At 34.9% G+C, this 24440-nt stretch overlaps 1 protein-coding gene across 1 annotated transcript in view; it reads left to right on the forward strand.

Moving 5' to 3' along the window:
• BLTP1 (bridge-like lipid transfer protein family member 1) overlaps positions 1-24121 on the forward strand; it is a 233207-nt gene extending 209086 nt beyond the window's left edge. The window contains 16 exon segments of the mRNA XM_017852605.1: positions 679-880; positions 4858-5058; positions 5816-5995; positions 8054-8191; positions 8946-9203; positions 9984-9989; positions 9992-10133; positions 10557-10714; positions 10882-11074; positions 11286-11503; positions 14341-14592; positions 15231-15434; positions 17161-17355; positions 17990-18124; positions 21054-21219; positions 23397-24121. Of these exon segments, the coding sequence (XP_017708094.1) occupies positions 679-880; positions 4858-5058; positions 5816-5995; positions 8054-8191; positions 8946-9203; positions 9984-9989; positions 9992-10133; positions 10557-10714; positions 10882-11074; positions 11286-11503; positions 14341-14592; positions 15231-15434; positions 17161-17355; positions 17990-18124; positions 21054-21219; positions 23397-23613 (2865 nt within the window). The 3' untranslated portion in view covers positions 23614-24121.
• Positions 24122-24440: the final 319 nt, after the last annotated feature.

A 24440-nucleotide genomic window follows, 5' to 3' on the forward strand; every position in this document is an offset into this window, starting at 1 on the left:
TTAATATAAGCATAAATATTTTAAGGTTCTGAACTATCTAAATATCTAAATACAGTCCCTCCGTATACTTAGGAGATTGGCTCTAGCACTACCCCTGCCCCCCACTATGTATACCAAAATCCACACATACTCAAGTCCCGCAGTCAGCCCTGAGGAATTACTAAAAAAGAAAAGAGACAGCCCTCTGTATATGTGGGATTTTCATCCCAAATACTGTATTTTCAATCCATGTTTGGCTGAAAAAAATCCGTATGTTAATTGGACCAGTACAGTTCAAACCTGTGGTGTTCAAGGGACAACCGTCTTATTGTTCTGAGATGGCTCCTCAAATATTTAGGTTTTTTAAAATGATAGTATTTTGTTTATACATTTTGATTTTTATATCATGCTTCTGTTTAAAAAAGCTAGGACAATAAACAAAATCTTAAGTATCAAATGAGTAAACATGATCAATATACGTAGACAGAAATGGAAATTAAATGTAACTTTTGAAATCCAAAGTGAAATTTCTTAACTTCCCTGTAGATGTTGTGGGTTATGTATGAGTTCAGGTGATATACTTCATTTCTTTCTGTTAAAAAAAAAAAAGTTTCTTAAGTTTATTTGAACATTTCAATATTATTTCCATTTAAAACTTTTCATTTATCGAGTTCCTGGAAACCTTTTCTGTTATTTTAGCCCTCACAGATAAAATTTAGCTGTTTACCAGTATCAAGAGTAGAATGCATGTTAAAGCTGCCATCCCTGGATTTGGTGTTTTCTTCAAACCGAGGAGAACTGGAGACTTTAGGGACTACATATCCTGCAGAGACTTTATCCCCTGGAGGTAATGCTACTCAGAGTGGAACAAAGACTTCTGCTAGCAAAACTGGAATACCAGGTATAGATAATGTTCTTTTATTCCTCTAGTATAAAACCAAATACTATTTTTAAATGAATATTTTAATAGTAATTAATACGTATTTTAAAATATATTTGGAAAAGGGGAATATCTGAGGATTATTTATAGAAAGAAATCTATAGTAGACCAATGTTTTGAGTATACTTCATGTGTTACTTGAACTTGAGTACCCTTTGGTTTCTATTTTTAGCTGAATGGCAATTAGACAGTATTTTGAATTTGGCTTGAATGTACATACTACAAGCACTATGACATAACTACTATATAATAATTCACACATTCAAGTACTTTTGAATATCTTTTATCTTAAGCTATACTTGACATTCAGGAGTAATCAGTATTATAAATGGAAAATAAGAAACATAGTGTTACCTTACAGGGATTTTTTATCACACTGAGTGAAAACTGTATCAAGTAGCAGTAGCATATGTATTTTTAAAGGGCAAATTTGGTTATCTAACTCAAATATGTGTTTCATAAAGGTTTTGTTTTTAAAATATAATTGATTTCCTGAGATGATAGGCATTCCTCACTATGTTAAAGCTGGGTGCCATTTCTGCCCTAAAAATGAAACAGAGATCACACATGCAAATGGTAAAGATTTTATTGAATACCTCTGAAAAAAAGAGACTAGACTGAATGAAAACTGATAAGACTGGAATATAGTTAAAATAGTGGTTCTTAACCAGGAGCTATCTTGTTGGCAATATTAGGAGACAATTTTGATAGTCATAACTGAGGGTTTACAGCTGGCAGCTAGAAGGGAAGCCAGAGATGTTACTAAACATTCTATAGTATATATGACAACCCCCTCCACTCCCAAAGAATTATGTGGTTGAAAATGTCAATAATGGCAAGGCTGAGAAAGCTTGCATTAAGAGTGAAAAAAATAAAATCCCAAATTCCATTTTTGAGAGGCAAGAAGACTGTGGAGGGCGAATTACCTTTCTGATTTGTAAGGAAATACAGCTCAGGTTTTGGGTCCTACTTTTTGAGAGTCATCTTAGATTCAAATCTTTATTCTAATAATCTTATCAAGCATCAGTTGGAAAAATTATTACAAACTGGCTTGTGAGAAAGCATCCCAAAATTCATCTTTGAAAAATTGAAATTATATCTTGAACACAGTATTTACTTGTACTAGTGGGGAAATTGTTACAGGAAATCATTTGTTTTGCTGTGTGAATCTCAGTTTTCACAACAAAATTGGAAAACAAAAAGGTTGATATCTTAGAAATAAAGATTTTGCTAATGTGGTCACCCATTATCTAGTACTTAGCTCCAAAATATTGCTGTTGGAGTTGTGTTGTCAACAAAATATTGTAAGTGGTAGTGTTGGTTTTTGAAAAACATTTTCTGATTATAAAATTTACACTCACTATTCATTATAGAAAATGAAGAGTACTAAAGGTGAAATGAAAATGAGAATATCCCTTTATCCTAGATAACCAGTGTTATCTCTGATAACACTACAACATTTCTATAGTGATACAATATTTTCCAAGGCAAAACTGAAATATGGCCTCTTCTATGTAACTTTTAAAATTTAAAATATCATAGGTATTTTCCTAAATTATTAAATATTCATCTCTAAAAGTAATGGCTGTAAGATATTCCATCAGTTTGATCATATACTTGAGATTCCATGGACTGTTTTGCTTTCAAAATAATACTAAAGTCAACATCTTTATATGTAAATATTTTTAAACAAATACATATTCTTAGGAGAAATTCTTAAAAGTGGAATTTCTAGGTTAGGAAGTATGAACATTTTGAAAGTGTTTGATACATTTGCTTTCTGGTAAGACTGTAACATTTCTACACCCTCACCACAGTGTGTATGGACACCAGTTCATTGTATTCTTCCCAACACTGCTTTAAATTTAATTTTAATCATTGTCAATGTGATGGATTAAAATTGGATTTTATTAATCTGTACTCTATTACTTCATTAGCTATTTCTTGGGAGTGGTAAATATATGCCCATGCCCATGCCCATTTCTCTTTTGGAATGTTAATCTTTTTCTTAATGACAAACTGTCCTAATGTCATAAATTATTAGCACTTAAATTATTATAGCAGTATATATGCACCATGCTAGGAATAGGTAGTGAAAGGAATATGAAATGAGACACTTTTTTATGCCCAAATTTTATGATTCCTTAGAAAACAACAGAAATGAATAGCACCCCTCATTTGATCATTATAAAATATTCAAGGAATGATGATGAGAATATATAGGTTGTGACAATATCCATTCTTTCAAAGGATCTTTGTGGTCTGGGTCAGTGCTAGGGCATAGTAATAGTGAACTTAGCTAATAGACGTGGTTCATACTTACTAATGTGGAACCTAAACTGAATTTGGAGAAACAAATCATAGCCCAGCAGACAAGCTTATTTTAAATGGAAACGTGAGGTGAGTATGAGTTAGCCAAGCACAGAGTTAGGGGAACGGACGCTCCTGGGAGATAATACAAAATACACAAAGAAGAAACAGTTTGGCAACTCTGAATAACAAAAAGGAAAAAAAAGCCATTGTTAAGTGTGGAGACTGGGATAAGAAGGGTTTAGAGAGATAGGAAAGAGTCAACTCATGTGGGAAAGCCACTGAAAGGTTAAGCAAGGGAGTGGATATGATTCACGTACATACTTTTAGAATACCAGTCCAGCTGCAGTGCGGTAGTTGATTGGAGTAGGACGAGGCAAGGAGAACTGTTTCTGTAGTCCAGGCAGAGTTAATAATTGCTTAAGCTACAATGGCAGCAGTGAGATGGAAGGAAATGGACAGACTTTATATGCCTGAGATATAGAAATGATGAATGATAAACTGCATGACAGACAGTCAGGAGTAGGAAAGATGACAGATAACTCCTAGGTTTTGGTTGAGCTATTTTCTTTTTATTTATTTATTTATTTTTTTTTTGAGATGGAGTCTCACTGTGTTGCCCAGGCTGGAGTGTAGTGGGGCCATCTCGGCTCAATGAAGCCTCCAACTCCTGGGTTCAAAGAATTCTCCTGCCTCAGCCTCCTGAGCAGCTGGGATTACAGGCGCATGCCACCACGCCCGGCTAGTTTTTGTATTTTTAGTAGAGATGGAGTTTCACCATATTGGTCAGGCTGGCCTCAAGCTCCTGACCTCATAATCTGCCCGCTTCAGCCTCCCAAAGTGCTGGGATTACAGGCATGAGCCACTGCGCCCAGCCTGGTTGAGCTATTTTCATGATGTATTCATTTACTGGAGATGGGGCCCACTGGAAGAAAAGCAAATTCAAGGAAAAAGATCAAGAGTACAGTTCGGTTTAAATGCCTGTGAGCCATTCTAATAGGAGGTCAAGTAGGCAGTTGTAATATATAAATCCAAAGGAGGTCTGGTCTGGACATACATTTTCGAATCACCAGCAAAATCATTTAATAATCTATTCAAATGGTCTCTTTTTTTTTAATGTTTTTGGAATTTACCTGTCGATCCCTAGTAAATGTTACCAACAAGGACACTTGGCTGTCCACACGAGATCTTTTTACTTTCTGCATTTGCATACCTTGCCCTGTTTCCACTGCATCTACTGAAATGTGGACTCCAAGTATATGATATAGATTTTTTACAGTATGTTCTCCTCCCCTTTTGCTTAAGCCCCAGCTATTTTGGGCCTCTTCCACTGCCTGCTTCTAGGAGTCAAGGAGAAAATAGGAAACCATGCAGTAGGCCAAACATATATATAAAAATAATTGTTTTAAGGATGAACAGAGTATTCAACCCTGGTGTAAATTAATTGGTAAATACACCTAAGTCTTTATTTCAGTTTTAAGGATTTAAATCTATTGATCTGTTAAATCTATTGATATGTTTGAGTGTCTTCATTTTACTCTGAAGTCATGTTTGGTTCTTAAGAACATATTATTGACTGGCCTTTTTTTCTTGTGGCTTATATTTTCAATTTCCTGTGCTCACTGTAGGTTCATCAGGATTAGGCAGCCCTCTTGGCCGAAGTCGACATAGTAGTAGTCAGTCAGACCTGACCAGTTCCAGCAGTAGTTCATCTGGCTTGAGCTTCACTGCATGCATGTCTGACTTTTCCCTTTATGTATTTCATCCATATGGAGCAGGGAAACAAAAAACTGCTGTTTCTGGCCTTACACCTGGATCAGGAGGATTAGGTATACTTTGCATGTTCATGTGTTTTTCAGATTTACGGCATGTTTTCAAACTTCCAAGCTTTATTTTCATAAATCATAAGGGACATACCCAAGATCACTTTTATATTTTTCCTCTTTGATAATACCTATCTCATATTTACATAAGTATACATATACAATAAGTAATTCAGGTGAATTAATTATACAAGAATTTTAAAATTCAGAATATTTTCTAAGTGATATACACAGCACAGTAATCTCTGGATATCAGAGATTACTTATGTCACTGAAATGTTTAAATGTCTTAGCAAATCACTGTCCATTTACATAACAAATTGTATATAAAGTAAAATTTTAAAGTGCATGGGTCACATTTGTTAATTTAAAAAGAGACTATAATTTAAGTCAGCCATTTAGTGAAATCAAATTTCATTGTCACTTTGAAGTGCAGATGAACCACTGCAAATGCATAAAAGCTTATTAGTAACTAACTCTTGACTTGTATTTAAATAAATGATGAAAACATATATTCCATGTCAATTCTAGTTGCTATTGTTGGAGAAGGGCTGTAAAAATCACCAATTATGTTTATGGGTTTGAACCTCTTAAACTGTTGTTAGGAAAGCTAATGCTCATTAGATCACTCTGCTTAAATTTTTACCTCAAGTGATTTTAATTCATGGCATATTACAGTGTATTAGATAATTTTCACCTAACTAGACAGCTGTGTGTATATATGTATACATAGATGTGGGGGTTGTGTTTGTTTGTTTTAAAGGCAATGTGGATGAGGAGCCCACTTCAGTCACTGGTCGAAAAGATTCACTCAGTATAAACCTTGAGTTTGTAAAAGTGAGTTTGTCACGGATCAGGCGTTCAGGAGGTGCCTCATTTTTTGAAAGTCAGTCTGTAAGCAAGTCTACAAGCAAAATGGACACTACATTAATAAATATATCTGGTACTCAATTTTACAGTTTTTAAATTAAAATATTGTTTTCCAAAATAATGGCCTCTGTTTTAGTAGTGTTTAAACATTAAGTCACTTAATGTTAAGCTTTCAGTGATAAGCTGATATAAAGGAGAGGAATGCCCAGCCTATGGTACTATCTCAATCCAAGTAATCAATGTTAGGAATATAATTTCTAGATAAATAGACATATCACCCAAGGTCCAAATATGCCCAATTACATCAGTAAAAGTTGCTTCTTTTCTTCACTTTTCCTCCACCATGAATTGGTACAGTTTCTTTGTGTTTTTCTAATTATAAATGCTTAAAACACTAAAACGGGATGAGTGATGTTTAAAAATGTTTACTTGACGTCAGAAGACCTTGAATTGTGTGCATGTATATTGCTGGTTTTATAAACAGCTATATAACTATGGGCAAATCATTCATTTCCTTTACATTGTGATTTGAGTATTTAAAATTAAATGCAAATAGACATTCTGAAGAATCCAGAATACTGAGTAAAAGCTTTCATAATTATGAATCAAATAAATACAGTATGTTCACTTAACCCTATATTCTGCAAATATATATTAAGCCTGTGTTTTAGGGTAAACTTTTACCTCAGATTGCTAGGTGATTGAGGGGAACAGGCATGAATAAGACAAGGTCTTACGTGTAGACAAATGAATGAGTCCAGGATAATGAATGCTATAATGGAGCTTTATATAAAGAGGAGGAAACAATAAATTCTGTCTTGTATGAGAAATCAGAAAAGGCTTCACATAGGAAATGTTATTTGGCCCACATTTTGAAAAATGAGTAGGAATATTCTTGGAGGTAGCAACATGGTATTCAATGGCACAGAAGCATCAAAATGTATGCTTCTGGATCATATACTTTGATTTGCTGTGACTAAAGCATAGGGTATTAGTGAACATTTAATTGGTTGTACAAAGTAGATGGAGCCAGAAAGAGAGAGGCTAGAGGCAAAGCTGATAAAATAGGACCTGATTGTGTAAGGACTCATATCATATGGAAGCTAAAGAATTGGGTTCTGATTATTTCGGCATAATCAGAATTGCTGTGTTAAAAGCCATTAGAGAAGCCACTACAGGTTAAGAAATGGGGTGATGCTTCAGAATGGTGTTTTAGAAAGAGAGTTGATGGTAGCCTGAAAGATAGGAAAGAAAAGATGCTTGAGGAGGCTGCTGAAATAGACCATGCAATAGCAGATGAGAGCATGAACTGTGGCAGTAAAAAAAGGAGAAAAGGGAATGAGGAGTGGGTTGAAGAGAGAGAGAAGAGAATCCATAAGCTTGAGTACAAATTGTATTAGGGGCAATAGAGGAGACAAGAATGCCTCAAACTTTTAGCTTAGATGACTGAAGGAGCAGTGAAGCCATTAATTTAGAAAATAAGGAAATGTCTATAGGACATTTAGGTGGAAGGTTCTGGTAGACAATTGACTTAGGGACTATGGCTGTGTAGGTATGGGCTCAGACAAAAACAAGTTTTAGCTGTGGGAGTCATTGGCATGTAAACCCTATAGAAACTATGGTAGAAGAATAGAAGAGCACATACAACAGGAGTAGAAGAATGCTCCAGAGCAGAACTCTGGAAGAAGGCCATCAAAATGTTTTTTGTCTAAAGTCACTGCTATCAGTCTGATAGGAAAATAGTAGTCCCTGCCACACAACTATTTGGTTTACAATTCCTTTTGAGAAAATTTGTATATCAGCTCATCCTGATTATTCATTTTCCATAATAGAAAAGACTGTTGTATTAAAATTGAAAGCTGGCTATCAGACTGATCTTTAGGACTTCTCTGAGGAGTTCATGATAAAGTGATAATAGAATTCCAACTTGCCATCACCTCAAAAAAGGGAAATGGTACTAACAATGTTAGAATATGCTGTTTTTGTAATTTGTGCAAGAACATGTCACTTACTAATCATAATACGTAACTTAAGTATAATTCAGCTTTATAATAACCCTGTCTTATACCTAGCATGTGAAAACCTTAAAGGTTTTAGAAATCTGTACTAACAAATGTTATTTATGTATCAGCTGTTTGTGATATAGGGTCTGCCTCGTTTAAATATGATATGCGCCGACTCAGTGAAATTCTGGCATTTCCAAGAGCATGGTATAGAAGAAGTATTGCAAGACGTCTATTCCTTGGAGACCAAACTATAAATTTGCCAAGTAAGCTTGTTATGTAATTTTAATTTTGGTTACAGTAGCAGCAAGACCCACAATTGATAACACAAATGTGATCTTACTTGGTAGGGTGTATCATGTGACGCATTCAGTCATTCAAGAAATGTCCATTGGGCCCCTCTAGTATGCCAACCACAAGGAATATATTAGCACTGAGGATATATCAGAGGACTAAACAGACAAAAAGTCTTGTCTTCTTTGAGATTCCATTCTAGCTGACTTTTTTCTATAACTATCCTAACAAATTAGTAAATTTGTAAATTAGTAAATTTGTTAGTACATTTATTCTATAATGATTACTCTGTAATCCTTTTAAATATCCAAGTTAATCATGGTTAATTAAGCATGGGAAACAGAAGATGCTAGGGACATGTTACTATCTTGCCTGCATTTGTCTGCTGGATTTAGATATTGTTGTAGGTAATAAAATCAAGAGATTCTTGGAAATGAAAAGTAGAGTCAGTTACATACTGAGGTAAATATGAGAAACCCTAAGTCTAAGTGTATTCCCTCACCTGTAAACTGGGACCAGAGCTCCTGTTTTGCTCTTTTCATGGAGTTTAAACAAAATACTGGAATGTTCTTTGCAAACTGTAAATTGCTGCACAGCTGCTAAATAGAGAACTAGAAGGAATATGTAATGTGATTAGAAATGATGGATGGGTGAAATTATTTTATAACTTAGGGATTTTACCCTGTTACTTTGGATTTTTTGTTTGTTTTGTGTGTTTTCTACTAGCATCTGGCCCAGGGACACCAGATTCCATTGAAGGTGTAAGCCAGCACCTTTCCCCTGAATCATCAAGAAAAGCTTACTGCAAGACCTGGGAGCAGCCAAGTCAGTCAGCCTCCTTCACCCACATGCCTCAGTCACCTAATGTGTTCAATGAGCATATGACAAACAGTACCATGTCACCAGGGACAGTAGGACAGAGCCTAAAATCCCCAGCTTCCATAAGATCAAGGAGCGTATCTGATTCTTCAGTTCCTCGAAGAGGTAACACTGCTCTTTTTGTTATCAGTAGCCCTACAGTGTTCTCAGGATAAAGTTTTAGTTACTCTCAGATTTCAGCCCTAACTATAGGCAAATATACTCTTGAGGTTTTTATGACACGTCAAAAAAAAAAAAAAAATCCCCAAACACAGTAAAAACAACAAAACAAACATTTCAAAGTATTGCCATCAAGACAGCTAGATGGCCAGTAGGTTTGCAAATGGATAAGGGGAGAGTAATTAGCATATTGTTTGTGTGCTCCATATGGGTTTGGCCTTGGGCTAGTACTTGTGCCTGACTGTATAAAAATGAATGATGTAGTTCTTGTCAAAAGATTAAAATATAATGAGCAAATGCAGGATTCAAGATACATACTAAGTCCATAAGAACACAAAACAGGTACCCCAACCGGCGTCTGCATTTCTGAATGGTTTCTGCCTTTGAGTCCTGTATTTGGCACCTTATGATTTTCTTCTTTGTTAAACAAACAAAATCCTAGGGTGATGCATGATCTGTGCTGCTATATCCCGTGCACACCAAAATTTCCTCATATAAAATGGGGGCCATACATAATTTTATGAGCTTTCAAGAGGTAAAGCTGCCAGCACTTATAAACATTTAGTAAATGGTAACTATTATTTTAGAGGCAATATAACTATTAAACATTAGATTCTCATACAAGAATATTATATTTTACTTTTGGATTATAGCGATAAAATAGTTTTGCTTTGTAAGTAGCTTGGCATTTATGTGAATGAACATGTATTTGATTTTCTATTTTAGATTCACTTTCAAAACATCAACTCCTTTTAACAAATCAAACAAAGCAGCAAGCCAACAAGGGACCCCATGGGAAACACTTGTCGTGTTTGCTATCAACTTGAAGCAATTAAACGTTCAAATGAATATGAGTAATGTAATGGGAAATACAACGTAAGCTATTCAGATACAAAGGAAATATATTTAATCACTTTTTGTAATTTTTCTTCTATTGTAGTAAAGATATTCAGAACCTTTTTTGAATGCTAAATATTTGAAAAAGATAGTAGATAAACGGTATGTTTTATCCTGAAAACGGCTTAATTCTAAGGATACTGCAATATAAAACAGCATGAAATATATGTTCTATAAAAAGGGACTCAAAGAGAACAGGGTAATTTTCTAGCGAGGAGTAAAGCTTCATTATCAATGTTAATATTCAGATATTTACCACATAGTTTTTATAAAAAGTATGTTGTTTCATTGTCAAACTTGACCTTTTAAATAAACCGATTTAACTCCTTTTTAATTTAAATCCTGTTTTAATTCATGACCCAGGAAACTATATATCTAATAACCTTTTTTTTCATTTTTTAGTTGGACAACTAGTGGTTTGAAGAGCCAGGGCCGTCTGTCAGTAGGAAGTAATCGTGATCGAGAGATTAGCATGTCTGTTGGTCTGGGAAGATCACAATTAGATTCTAAAGGAGGAGTAGTTGGAGGGACCATAGATGTCAATGCTTTGGAGATGGTTGGTATGTTGAAATTTTACAACTGATCTAACATATCCTTAAGAAAGAAAGAAAGAAAGAAAGATAGATAGATAGATAGATAGATAGACACCAAAAAAACGCTTTTGGAAATTGACTCTCATGAGTTTTTCCTGTGGACATGTCTGTGAAAATTATTGTTTCTATTTTAGCTCATATTTCTGAACATCCAAATCAGCAACCCAGTCACAAAATTCAGATTACTATGGGTTCTACTGAAGCTCGTGTTGATTACATGGGCTCAAGTATCCTCATGGGCATCTTCAGTAATGCTGATCTTAAGCTTCAGGATGAATGGAAAGTAAACTTGTATAATACATTGGATTCAAGCATAACTGATAAAAGGTATTTATTAAGGATTGCTTTTTGGACAATTTACATGACTGTTCTCAACATATTGTCTATCATCTGGTGAGAAAACAGCAATTTTTCTTACAAAACTCTTATTTATTATGCAATTAATACAAATTAAAAGCTGGGTGGGGAAGAAAATGTTTCTTGTACTTTTGAGTACCTTCCGTAAGACATATGACAAAGATTCTGTTTTATGCTCTAGTGAGATTTTCGTCCATGGAGATTTGAAGTGGGATATTTTCCAAGTAATGATATCAAGATCAACCACACCAGATCTGATAAAAATAGGAATGAAACTCCAGGAATTTTTCACACAACAATTTGATACCAGCAAACGAGCTCTGTCTACCTGGGGACCAGTTCCTTATCTTCCACCAAAGACAATGACTAGCAACCTAGAAAAAAGTTCACAAGAACAATGTAAGAATTAGAATTAAGCTTTTATATATGCTTTATCTTTCACTAAATATGTTACATTCTTAATTTAAAATAATAATCTGTATGCCCGACTTAGAAAATAGCCCACAGGCTCTTTATCCCACTCAGTTAGCAAAGGGCCAGATTTTCTACCTGCCAATGGAATTAGAGGCCATTATTTAGGAAGACATCATTTGTTATCTCTTCCCTCTGCTGCAGTGCATCTGCATCCATACTCACTCCACACTCTTGAATACTATTTATGACAATATCATGTTTTGGTTTAGAATGTCTATGGAGTCAGAATATCTCAATTTGGATTTACTAGGTGAGTGGTATTAAGCAGATCATTATTTTCACTTAGTAATTCAATTGGCAAATATTTATTAAGCTACAACCATGTGCTTAGGCACCATTCTAGGCACAGGAGATCTAGTGATGGATAAAATCACTACCCTCATGAAGCATAGATTCTAATGGGAGAGAAAGACCCTAATAAATTTACTAACTAAATATGTAAGATAATTTCAGTTAGAGAGAAGTGCTAATAAGCAAAAGAACAAAACAGGGGAAGAATACAGAGAATGATTAAATGTGAGGACAGCTATTTTAGAAAGTGTGATCATTTAGGCCTTTTCTGAAGTGACATTTTAGTGGAAATGTGAATGAGAGAACAAGGCTAAGATGTGGGGGAAGAGAGTTCCAGGCATAGGGGGATATTGAGTCCAAAGTTCCCCTAGTAGGAACAAACTTGGCTTGAGGATCATTAAGGTTGCCACTGTAGCTGGAACAGAAATGAGCAAGTATGAAAATGTTGGACATGAATTCACAGAGGTATACCCCAGATAAGATTTTTAATATGATGGTCAGCTATCAGAGAGTTTTAAACAGATCTGATATCTGATTTACCTTTTTTAAAAAATACTCCCTTTTAAAGCTCACACTGGCTACTGTGTGAAGAACAGACTATAGGCAGTTAAGAATGGAAGGAAACCACTGCAATAGTTACCATTACCATTGTTACATACATAGTTACATCATTATTGTAAGGAAGCCATTGCAAGAGTCCAGGCAAGAAATGATGGCTTTCACTAGGATGATAGAGGTGTAAGTGGTGAGTAGCAGTCAGAATGAGGATAGCTTTTTAGTAACTTTATTATCACAAGTAATATGTGTACACTGAAAAGAAACTAGAATACACAAGAGAAGCAAAAAATAAAACCATCATGTTCCACTCTGACATCACTGTGAACACCTTAGAGCATATACCTCCAGATGTTTTTCTATGTATCTGTATATATGTGTACATTTTAAGAAAATATCAAAATCATACCATTTTGTATGTCAACAATCTCCAACTTTCCATTTTGCTAATTATCTCCTTTAGCTTTCAAAACACATTGATTTCCATGATTGATCTAAAAATGTCCTCTATAATGGTTCTGTCCAAACCAGTTTATCCAATCCAAGATCACAGGTTAAATGTGGTTATGTTCCTTTGCCTTCTTTTAATTTAGCACAGTTCATTTTTTATATGAATTGACTTGTTGAGGAGATGTAGCCAACTGTCCTAAAGAATGCCCTGCCTTCTAAATCTTTTTCAGTTACTTCCTGTGTTGTCATTTATGTTTTTCCTTTAGTCCATGTATTTCCTTTAAACTAGAATTTATATTAGGCATATAAAAATTGAGGGATGTTCTGCAAAATGCCTGGATTCTTCAAAAAAACTCCTCGTCACAAAAAAACAAACATAAAGGCTTAGGAATTGTTTAAAGGAAAACATAATAGTTGAATGCAATTCATGATCTTTGGTTGGATTATGGGTGAGAGGTATGGAAAACAGCCAAAAGGAATGTTACTGGAAAAAATGGAAAATATACCTTGTATGTTTGATTAGTGCTTCTCAAACTTTAACATGCATCTGAAACCCCTGGAGATGTTACTGAAATATAGATTTTGATATAGTAGGCACAGGTGGACTTAAGAGTTAGCATTTCTCACAAACTCCCAGGTGATGCTGATTCTGCTGGCCCTCTGACCTTGCTTTGAGTAGCAAAGGAATATAAGAGTTTAAAAGCAGTACTTAAAATAAGGGGGTATGCATTTGATTTCTAGGTCTTCCAGTTACTGGTTCACTTAACTTCTCTGTTCTTCTGCTTCTTCACTTGAAATCAGTCAAGATGAAATATCTAGTTTACAGAGTTATAATAAGAAATTACATAAAATTTCATGCAAGTACTTTGTAACTCAATCATTACAGACATATTAGGTTTTCGGTTTTTTCTTCTTTCCTGTTTTTTTTTTTTTTTTTTGAGACAGGTTCTCTGTCCCCTGTCACCCAGGCTGGAGTGCAGTGGCATGATCTCAGCTCACTCACTGCAACCTCGATCTCCTGGATTCAAGCAATTCTCCTGCCTCAGCCTCCCAAGTAGCTGGGACTACAGGCGTGCACCACCGCACCCAGCTAATTTTGGTATTTTTAGTAGAGACAGGGTTTCACCATGTTGGCCAGGCTGGTCTCAAACTCCTGAGCTCAAGTGAACCACCCGCTACGGTTTCTAAAAGTGCTGGGATTACAGGCGTGAGCCACTGCACCCAGCCTCAGATATATTAGTTTAAGTTATTTTTAGAAAGTTACTGCTTTCCTTAGTTATATCCATCCTCATGCAGCGTCTTTTCCTAGAATGTCTTTTTATTAGCTATTTGCTTAAACAGGCACTGGACACTGTTTTCATCCCTTACCTGAGACTATAGAAAGTAGCCACTTGCTGCCTCACTCTACCCTATTCAAGGGTACCCATTAGGCACTTCAGGTTATGTGTTTTTTGGTTTTCTTACAGTGCTTGATGCAGCACATCATCGACACTGGCCTGGAGTATTGAAGGTGGTATCAGGATGCCACATATCCTTATTTCAGATTCCATTACCAGAAGATGGAATGCAATTTGGAGGATCAATGAGCTTACATGGAAATCATATGACACTGGCATGTTTTCATGGTCCAAATTTCCGTTCAAAATCTTGGGCCCTTTTTCATTTAGAAGAACCAAATATTGCTTTTTGGACTGAAGCTCAGAAAATCTGGGAAGATGGTAAACTGACGCATTTCTAGCTTTTACTTTCTCCTATCTTGTTATGACTATAAATGACAATTATATTTCTGAAGTCCATCTCTGATTGTTCTCATGTATCTGACATGTTAAGGAGTTCACTGCCAATGACTTAATATTTATAATGTCTGGAACATGTTAATTTCTGAACTTGCCATCTTACTCCATGTTTCTTAGGCAATTAAAGTTTCTGCTGCTGTGGCTAAACATAGTCATGGTAATAATTACTGTAATCTTTCTTATAAAAACATGAAGTGAAGGCAACATAGTGGTAGTGTGGAAATTATTTGCCAGTCAAGACTGTCTTATAAAATATATAGGCAAGGCTGTGCTTTTATCTCTACAGTGATAAACCCATTTCCTTTGAGCTTTACTTTTCCACTTGGTGGTTTCTACATTATGAGGGAAAAAAATGTTTGATGCTCTTCATCTAACTAGGGACAAATCCAGTTACCACTAATAGAATTATTTGTGAATTATTTGGTTTTAATCCTCATTTATTCTTCATTTTTATAGCCTTCCTATATATGACAACTGAATTTATAGCTCTGAGGCCACAGTTATCATCTTGAATCTAAATATGGTTTATTGCTTTAAAAAGTATTTTTATTTTGTTGTAGGCTCCAGTGATCATTCTACATATATTGTACAAACACTAGATTTTCATCTGGGTCATAATACTATGGTTACCAAACCATGTGGTGCTTTGGAAAGTCCTATGGCAACAATAACCAAGATAACAAGGCGTCGCCATGAAAATCCACCCCATGGAGTAGCAAGTGTGAAAGAATGGTTCAATTATGTTACAGCCACAAGGAATGAAGGTTAAAATTTTGAGTCTTTGGAGAGATTTATTTTGTTTTTTCCATTTTGGATTCTGTTGACTGTGTTTAGAATTTAAATGGAGACGGTGTTTTCCTTTCCTTAAACAATTTTCATTTTAATCTTGCTGGCTGACACAAGTAATAATTATTTAATACCACCCTGGTAATGCGGCATCTCATGGACTCAAATTATTTTAGATGTAATTGAAAACATTCTAAATAAAATTGGCTTTGAAATTAAGTTTATTACATTGAGAAATAGAAAATATTTAGGAAATGATTCTGGAAAAATATTATCCTAGTAATGCTAAAAAATGGAGGTTTGGGGAGGTTGTTAAACAATTAAATAGTGGAATACCACAAACTTAAAGTTCAGATAGCTAGAACAAAATGAAACCAAATATTATGATTCTATCAAGTTGTAAGTTTAAAAGAAAGTGCTTTTGATAGTTGTTGTTGTTGTTTTTTTTTTTATTTGATTAGATAGATACAACAGTCTTGTGATAGTGTGGTCATGATAACTTATTTTGTGGCGCTTTTGGGATTTGGGTTTATAGTATTGCTTTTACCAATTATCTCTGTGTATTGGAAAACTGACTAGAGTGAGAGGTGTTGAGACTTTTCAGTGTTTTACATAAAAATGACCTTTTTTCTTTTTATTTGAGACGGAGTCTTGCCCTGTTGCCCAGGCTGGATCTTGGCTCACTGCAACCTCCATCTCCCAGGTTCAAGCGATTCTCCTGCCTCAGCCTCCTAAGTAGCTGGGATTACAGGTGTGTGCCACCCCACCCGGCTAATTTTTGTAGTTTTAGTGGAGACGGGGTTTCACCATGTTGGTCAGGCTGGTCTCAAACTGCTGACCTCGTGATACACCCGCCTCAGCCTCCCAAAGTGCTGGGATTACAGGCATGAGCCACCATGCCCAGCTAAAAATGACCTGTTTTCAAAATGGAAAAGATGATGATTAGGCCCCATGAGAACAGTTACCATGGAATAGGCCATCTCACAGATTGAATAGAGACTGTTAAAAATGTTCCTAGAACAAAGGAGAATAAGAAAGTGAATCAGAAGATTATGCCTGTATTGACTATTTTACCTTCCAAACAGGGATTTGGGGGAAGGGGGATCTTTATGGCTGGAGTGTTCTAAAGCATCTATTAGCATAATGAACTGCTGTCTGAAGAAAAATAATTATAATTCTAAGATCTATAAAAGATCTTTATAAAACTAAGATCTATAGTTTAATCATAGCACATATGTTGGGGAAAATCAGTACTTCTACCTGATTTCAAGACCAGGATCCTATTTAATCTCAAATTCTGTAAGAGTGAAGTGTTCAATCTATGGAGCCCTTTGGGCTTAGTGAAATTCCAACTTCAGACATGAATTCAGTTGAGAATAATATTCATTTTAAAATCCCAGAAACCAAAGCTAGAATGTATTCGGTTTATACAAATCCCATTATAAAGCTTTGGTCTTGACAACATTGAGATACTGATATTGATATACTCCATATATCTATATACATATATATGTGTGTATATATACATATGTATCTATGTATATATCTGTATACATATATATGTAGTGTATCTATATCTCTCTCTATATATAATGTGATTCTTTCCAACTTTTGAAATAATAGTTCTGTATATTATAGTGGTCTTGAAAGCTATATAGGCTTGTCAATGCCTATTAATTTGACTCTCTATCATTATGCATGTAGAGCTAAATCTACTTCGTAATGTTGATGCTAACAACACTGAGAATAGCACTACTGTGAAGAATTCTAGTTTGTTGAGTGGATTCAGAGGAGGTTCTAGCTACAACCATGAAACAGAGACTATCTTTGCATTACCAAGGATGCAGCTGGACTTTAAATCCATTCATGTTCAAGAACCACAGGAGCCTTCATTACAGGGTATGTAGAAAAACAATTGAAAGTTAATAAGAAAATTCTAAAGCCACTTCAAACTACTGCTTTCTTCCCATGGATTTTTTTAAATATTAATATCTAATGAAATTGATTTTCTAGGCAAAACTGATTTATTTTCTTATCAACTATATGACCTCTGGAAAATTATTTAACGAACTTATACCTCTCTCTCAGTAAAATGAAGAATAATAATTGGACTTCATTTATAGGACTATTATGAGGAATAAATGGCATATATAGGTTGAGCACCCCAATCCAAAAATCTGAAATGCCCTAAAATCCAAAATATTTTGAACACTGACATGACACTCACAGGAAATGCTCATTGGAGGATTTCAGATTTTTGGATTGGAATTCTAAAACCAGTAAGTATAATGCAAATATTCCAGAATCCAAAATTTGAAAGACATCTGATCCCAAGCATAATTGGATAAGGGATACTCAATCTGTACTAGGAAAGTACTTAATAAACTATCATCATCCTAGGAATCACATACAGATATTACTCATTTCTTTACAGTTGCATTTCATGTGGATGCATTTACGCAGACCTATGTAAATCCTTATTAATGGGAAGAAGATGACTCATTTTATTAAATCTTTTACCATATTATTGCAGATGCCAACCTGAAGCCAAAAGTAGAATGTAGTGTGGTGACAGAGTTCACTGACCACATTTGTGTGACTATGGATGCTGAGCTCATCATGTTTCTTCATGATTTAGTGTCAGCTTATCTTAAAGAAAAAGAAAAAGGTGGGTGGAATACTCTTTCTTTCAGGCTACAGGAATGGCAACTGTCAGTGCCATTTACATGAATTGTTATGGTCTAATGAGAAAATGAGTGGAATATATCTCCTTCTGTGAGTTGAAGATATCAGTAAATAGCGTTAGTAAGACTATCACAGACTTTCTGAGTACTTGCTATATATACAGCACCTATGGTGTTTTATACTTTACAAAGTGTAGGCCGGGCGCGGTGGCTCAAGCCTGTAATCCCAGCACTTTGGGAGGCCGAGACGGGCGGATCACGAGGTCAGGAGATCGAGACCATCCTGGCTAACACGGTGAAACCCCGTCTCTACTAAAATACAAAAAACTAGCCGGGCGAGGTGGCGGGCGCCTGTAGTGCCAGCTACTCCGGAGGCTGAGGCAGGAGAATGGTGTAAACCCGGGAGGCGGAGTTTGCAGTGAGCTGAGATCCGGCCACTGCACTCCAGCCCGGGTGACAGAGCAAGACTCCGTCTCAAAAAAAAAAAAAAAAAAAGTGTTTCTGTATACATTATCTTATGTACATTTTCAGTTAGACCTTATAGGAGATTCTTGAAAAATAGGAAAATGTGAGGAAATATTGCAAATCAAAGTGAAATGACTAAAGAAACAACTACATAATAAAGAAGTATGAGTTATTTACCTAATTGTGAAAACTGAATTAAGCTGATAAATGTTTGGAATGCAGAAAACCTTTTCTTTTTAATACATAAATTATTTAAATCTCAGTGGTGGTATCTGAGTTCATGAGCTTGCTAATATTGGTTTACACACTGGTAACTTAATGTTTACCCATTAAGAAATGTATGGTGACTGGGGGCAATGGCTCATGTCTGTAATACCAGCACTTTGAGATGCCGAGGAGGATGGATTGCTTGAGCCCAGGGCTTTGAGACCAGCCTAGGCAACAAAGTGAGACCCCATTTCTACGAAAAACACAAAAATTAGCCAGGTGTGGTGGCATACACCTGTAGTCCCCAGCTACTCGGGAGGCTGTGAGGTGGGAGGATCAATGGATCCTGGGAGTTCAAGGCTACAGTGAGCTGTGAGCCATAATCGCACCACCACACTCCAGCCTGAGTGACAGAGTAAGATCCTGTCTCAAAAAAAAAAAAGTATGGCAACCGTAATATATGGAATTAGCTAATATATTACAGTACTCTGTAACTGTTGAAAAGAATGAGGTAGTGTGAAATGTAATGATTTGGAATGCTTACAAAATATATAGTCATTTATTCATTCAATAAATATTTATTGCACCGTTATAAATATACAATGGTAAAATCACAGATGTGCTTCCTAATAAATAGCTTGGAATAAATGTAATTTGTTTAAGTCACACTATAATACTGTTTCATTTTCTTCATGAGGAAAAAATATAGAATTTGTCCTGAAGATATTTTAAAAATAAAAATTATCAAACGACCATGTTGAAAGAGTACAAAGGTAGCATAGCATACATTGAAATGCTGTTTTATTAATATTCAATCGAGATGTGCCCAAAATTCAGTGAGAGAGTAAAATCAATAATTATGGCTGGTAGAAATCTATATGACCTCAGTAGAAACTTCAAGTAAAATGACAGAAACTGTATAATAGGCAATCTTATATATTATATATAAGTAGATAAAATCTTCACATACAGCCCCAACAGATACCAGTCAGTGGTAATCCTTTTGTTTTTGTGCCTTAATATTTAAACTTAATGTAGAAAAAAACAGATTCAAGATAAACCTGTGAAGTTCAGAATTATTTTCTAGTCTACCTATATTTGAAAACCTGACAAATTTGTTTCTCTTGGGTATGATGTGAAACATTTGTCATTTTAGGAAATAGTGTGTTAATCTTGGTCTGCCACAAACAATGTGTGTTTCTAAAAAACAACAACAAAAAGACTGTTTTAATATAAACTGTTATAAAACATTTCAATGGGAAAAGGGGATGGATTTACAATAACAAAATATATCTGTGAGGATTTCAATTATAAATAAAGTTATTACAAACAACAAGCAATTCGTTTTGGCCAAATACTCAAACATACCTAAGAAAATTCTTAACAGCATGTCAGACTATACCAGAATCAACATATTTAGAGAACATCAAAATAAATTGCAGCACTGTAACCACCACCAGTAATAAAGACCCAGCAACTGAGCAGGCCTCAACTGAACAGGGCATCTGTGTTCTTATGTAGTGGGTTACTACAGCTTCATTTTGAGGCTCATTCCCAATCAAGTTATAACCAGAGCTACATAACACGTATTACCTAATTAATCAATTATTTTACATTCAGTTTGTGTACTGAAACTAATGCCCTAAGAGGAAAGCTGTATTCATTAAATAAGATCATATGAAAGTATTAATGGCAAAAACTGCAATTACCTTTGCACCACCCTAATACCTATGTCTCAGATTCCACTTTATATTTAATTATTATAGCCAATTAAAAGACTTGTCTTAAAGTGAAAAGCTTGCTTACATAAAAACCTCTTTAGTACCACTGTTCAAATATATATACATCTAGCCATTAACATGCAAAAACCATTGAATTACACAGCTCAAATTAATGCATGGTATGGTGTATGAATTATATCTCAAAGCTGTTAAAAAACAAAACAAAATTGCCTACAGCCATTCTTTAGGAAACCTGCAGCTATCAATTACAGTGCCATAGGCTTGCTATCAAGTCACTGATCTCAGCATTTTTTATCATTAATGTTGACACTGTTTATCTCCAAGAAATATCAATAATTGGTACTTACGGCTTATTTTAAACTATTTTTTTTAAGAAATGCAATTAAATGAGGCTTTGGCCAGGTCACAGATAAAATGAGAAATGAAACCAATTCTGATGTTCTAATTCTTATGGTGATTTAAGATAAATGTATAATACTAATCAAAATTTTCCTTATAGCCATCTTTCCACCTCGGATTTTATCTACTCGACCAGGACAGAAAAGTCCAATTATTATACATGATGACAATTCCTCTGATAAAGATAGAGAAGATAGCATCACTTATACTACTGTGGACTGGAGAGATTTTATGTGCAATACATGGCATCTAGAACCTACTCTTAGGTAAGTAATGAGTATATACATTTTACCCATATGCTAAGGGATTACTACGAGAAAAGTTATGAATAATGTAAGTTACATATGATTATCAAAAAATGTATTCAGAAGTTAGTCTCCTGTAATGTCTATAGCTTCTGTGTGCTGTCTTTGCTGCTGCTTTCTGCTTTTGTGTTTCTAGGTAAGGTGAATGAAGTACAAACGTTGAGAATAGCTCAGCACTGATGAGTTGTTCAATGGGTGACATTCTGTCAGTCACTAAAATATGAGAAAATTATCCTTCCACTGTTGCCATTAGTTTTTCACCTTCTCACCAAGATGTTATTTTCAGGGTTTGAGGTAGCTACTGTAAACTGTTTTGTTACTTAGTATGACAAGATGCAGTAGAAGTCATATTTAATTGTTAAGGAACTATTTTAATTTCTCGCTGGATATATGTTATAACACTGTAATAAAACCTGCAGGGTTACAGTGCCCCTGTTTGCATACTAAGCATTATAAAACCATGCCTAAAATCTCAAATTTAACACTATCAGATTAAGGTTCCCTTATTGAGTCATGGTCACTTTCCTGTTTTTTTTTCCTTTCATCTCATCTGCTTTGCTGTAACTGTCTGAATCTTGAAATAACAGTATTAAAAAAAATCCATTACATCCCAGCACAACATTCCGCAAAATGATATAGATTTTATTTAGATAAGGTTTTTATTCAGACATATTCATGTCACAAAATAATTCCAAAATAAAATCTCCATTATGCAGTGAGGACTCTTGTATAGGCAGAAAGTAGTAACTTCGTGTGTTAATAAATAATTGGTATACAGTAAAATTGGTTGTAACTAAATAAGAAAAACACTTTGATACTAATAGTGCATATACCCATGAGAAATATTAACTGTTAAAATACTGCAGAGGTCCTAATGCAGAAAACGGTTTGTAAAATCTGTTTTGTATTTGCAAATCTAAATAATATATTTAAATTGAATACAAAATGAATTTAGTTTCAAGTGAGCATAAAAATAGTCACTATATTCCTTTTTTTTTAGCAAACTATCAAGAGTAACTAGTTAAGTAATGTGGTGTAGTGGTAGACAGCATGGTTTAAGAGCTCTGGCTGTAAGCCCAGCTCTTTTGCATAGTAGCTGACTGAGCTAGGCCAAAAGACCTGACCCCTCTGTTCTCTCTGCCTCAGTTGATCATGAAAAATTTGGAAAATGGTATTACCCACCTTGTAGGATCATTACACTGGTTAAATGAGTTAATTCACGCAAAATGCTTATAACTATTTGAGTTTGAGGAGATAAATGCCTAACCACCCCCAACCCCCACCCTGAGTTCAGAACCAGCTGAAATAGTGGGAGAGATTAATATGGATAAAGCTGATAACAAAAAAATGTGGTTTAGCTATATGGCAACAATAGCTTTCTACAAAGTTCGGGTTTGGTCCTACCTGCAGGGCATCGATGCAGAACTTCAGGGAAGGGCGGGATAGGGAGTTGCAGGAGTTGTACAATCAGCAGCTCCATGTATGTACTCAGCCACAAACAACACAGAATATACTCTAGGGCTAATCTGTTTAGGGACTTGCTCCTGAAAACTTGTGGCATGAAGGAACAGACTAAAATGAAGGGCTCCCAACAGGGAGGAGGGTACTGAACTGTTACTTCCTCTGTTAACTTTGCCTATTGGATAAATCATCCATACAGGGGCAGAAGGTGGCCAGGAGTGTTTCAGTAACAGCTGTTTCTCCACGTATAAGGAAATAGCAAGAATGGGAAAAAATGGTTCTCCCTTCAAATATGTTTAGCACATAGCACTCAGTAAATTTTAGCCTTTTTCTCCCATTATGCCACATGCTTATGAAATCTACTAAAATTAACCAGATGTCTTTTTATATGTTTAAGATAACTGTATAACAGGCCTAAAATAAATTATTCAGGATGAAATATAGTAAACACTATTGCTGTGTTTAGGTTGTCAAAGATAATCATATATATATTATTTTTTGAATACTATTATTATGGTGAATCCAGGAATTATGGGCTCAATTATACAAATGTACCTACTGAAAATATTTTGTCTTGAGTATATTACAGAGGCTTAGTGATGTTCTTTTCCTACCATTAGAACCGTGCTCTAGGGCATTGTTATACTCCTTAATAATAACTGTAATTTTTATTTTAGGTTAATTTCTTGGACTGGAAGAAAGATTGATCCAGTAGGTGTTGATTATATTCTTCAAAAATTGGGCTTTCATCATGCTAGGACTACTATTCCTAAATGGCTTCAAAGAGGAGTCATGGATCCACTGGACAAGGTTTTGTCAGTTCTTATCAAAAAGCTCGGTACCGCACTACAGGATGAAAAGGAAAAGAAAGGCAAAGACAAAGAAGAACACTAAAAAGTAATTTGATCTTTGAACAAATTATGATTGTGTCTGTTAAGTTTTATTACACTGGAGTGTTTTTTTAGTATAATAATTTTAAATATAACTTTAAAATAATTCTAAATATTGTGGCTATTATAATTAAAGTTTGTAAGTTAATCCAGGTTTATTTCAGTCTCATCATTCTGTGTACAGTGAAGTATTGCATGATAATGTAAATTTTGTGAAAAACTAGATTAAAATATATAAATCTTGTTATGGTTTATAATTATATAATGTGCAATACAATTCCTGCATCTTTAAAATGTTTGCAGAATAACTGAATTTTTTTTGTGACTGGCCATAACTTTTAGAAAAAAATCTTGTTGATAATGTGATTTTTGGGGAGGTCATTAATTGCTTTTTCTTTTTTTAATGTAGACTTGTATAATACCTGTCTATATATAGCTTGAGTAATTGTGGTATGATTGTATACCACTAAAATATTGTTAACTATTGTAATAAAGTCACAATAATGGTTTAAGTCTGTAGTCGTTTTGAATCTTTTCTCCTTTTATAATTAATAGATACCCATCCCGTGTCACAGCTGATCAGATGCTTTCATAGAAGATGATTTATACCTATATTAGAGTCGGGCCATAGGTTCTAACCTCTGTGGATTCAATCAACTGTAGATCGAAAATATTCAGGAAAAAAAAAATTCCACCCAAATTCCAAAAAGCAAAACTTGTATTTACGAAGTACTGCATTAAGTCCACATGAATGATGTGTAGGCATTGTATTAGGTATTGCAAATAATCTACAGATGATTTAAAGAGTATCCAGGAGAATGTGCGTAGGTT

The sequence above is a fragment of the Rhinopithecus bieti genome, unplaced genomic scaffold (genome assembly GCF_001698545.2).
Source record: "Rhinopithecus bieti isolate Rb0 unplaced genomic scaffold, ASM169854v2 scaffold_33326, whole genome shotgun sequence".
NCBI classification, from domain to species: domain Eukaryota; kingdom Metazoa; phylum Chordata; class Mammalia; order Primates; family Cercopithecidae; genus Rhinopithecus; species Rhinopithecus bieti.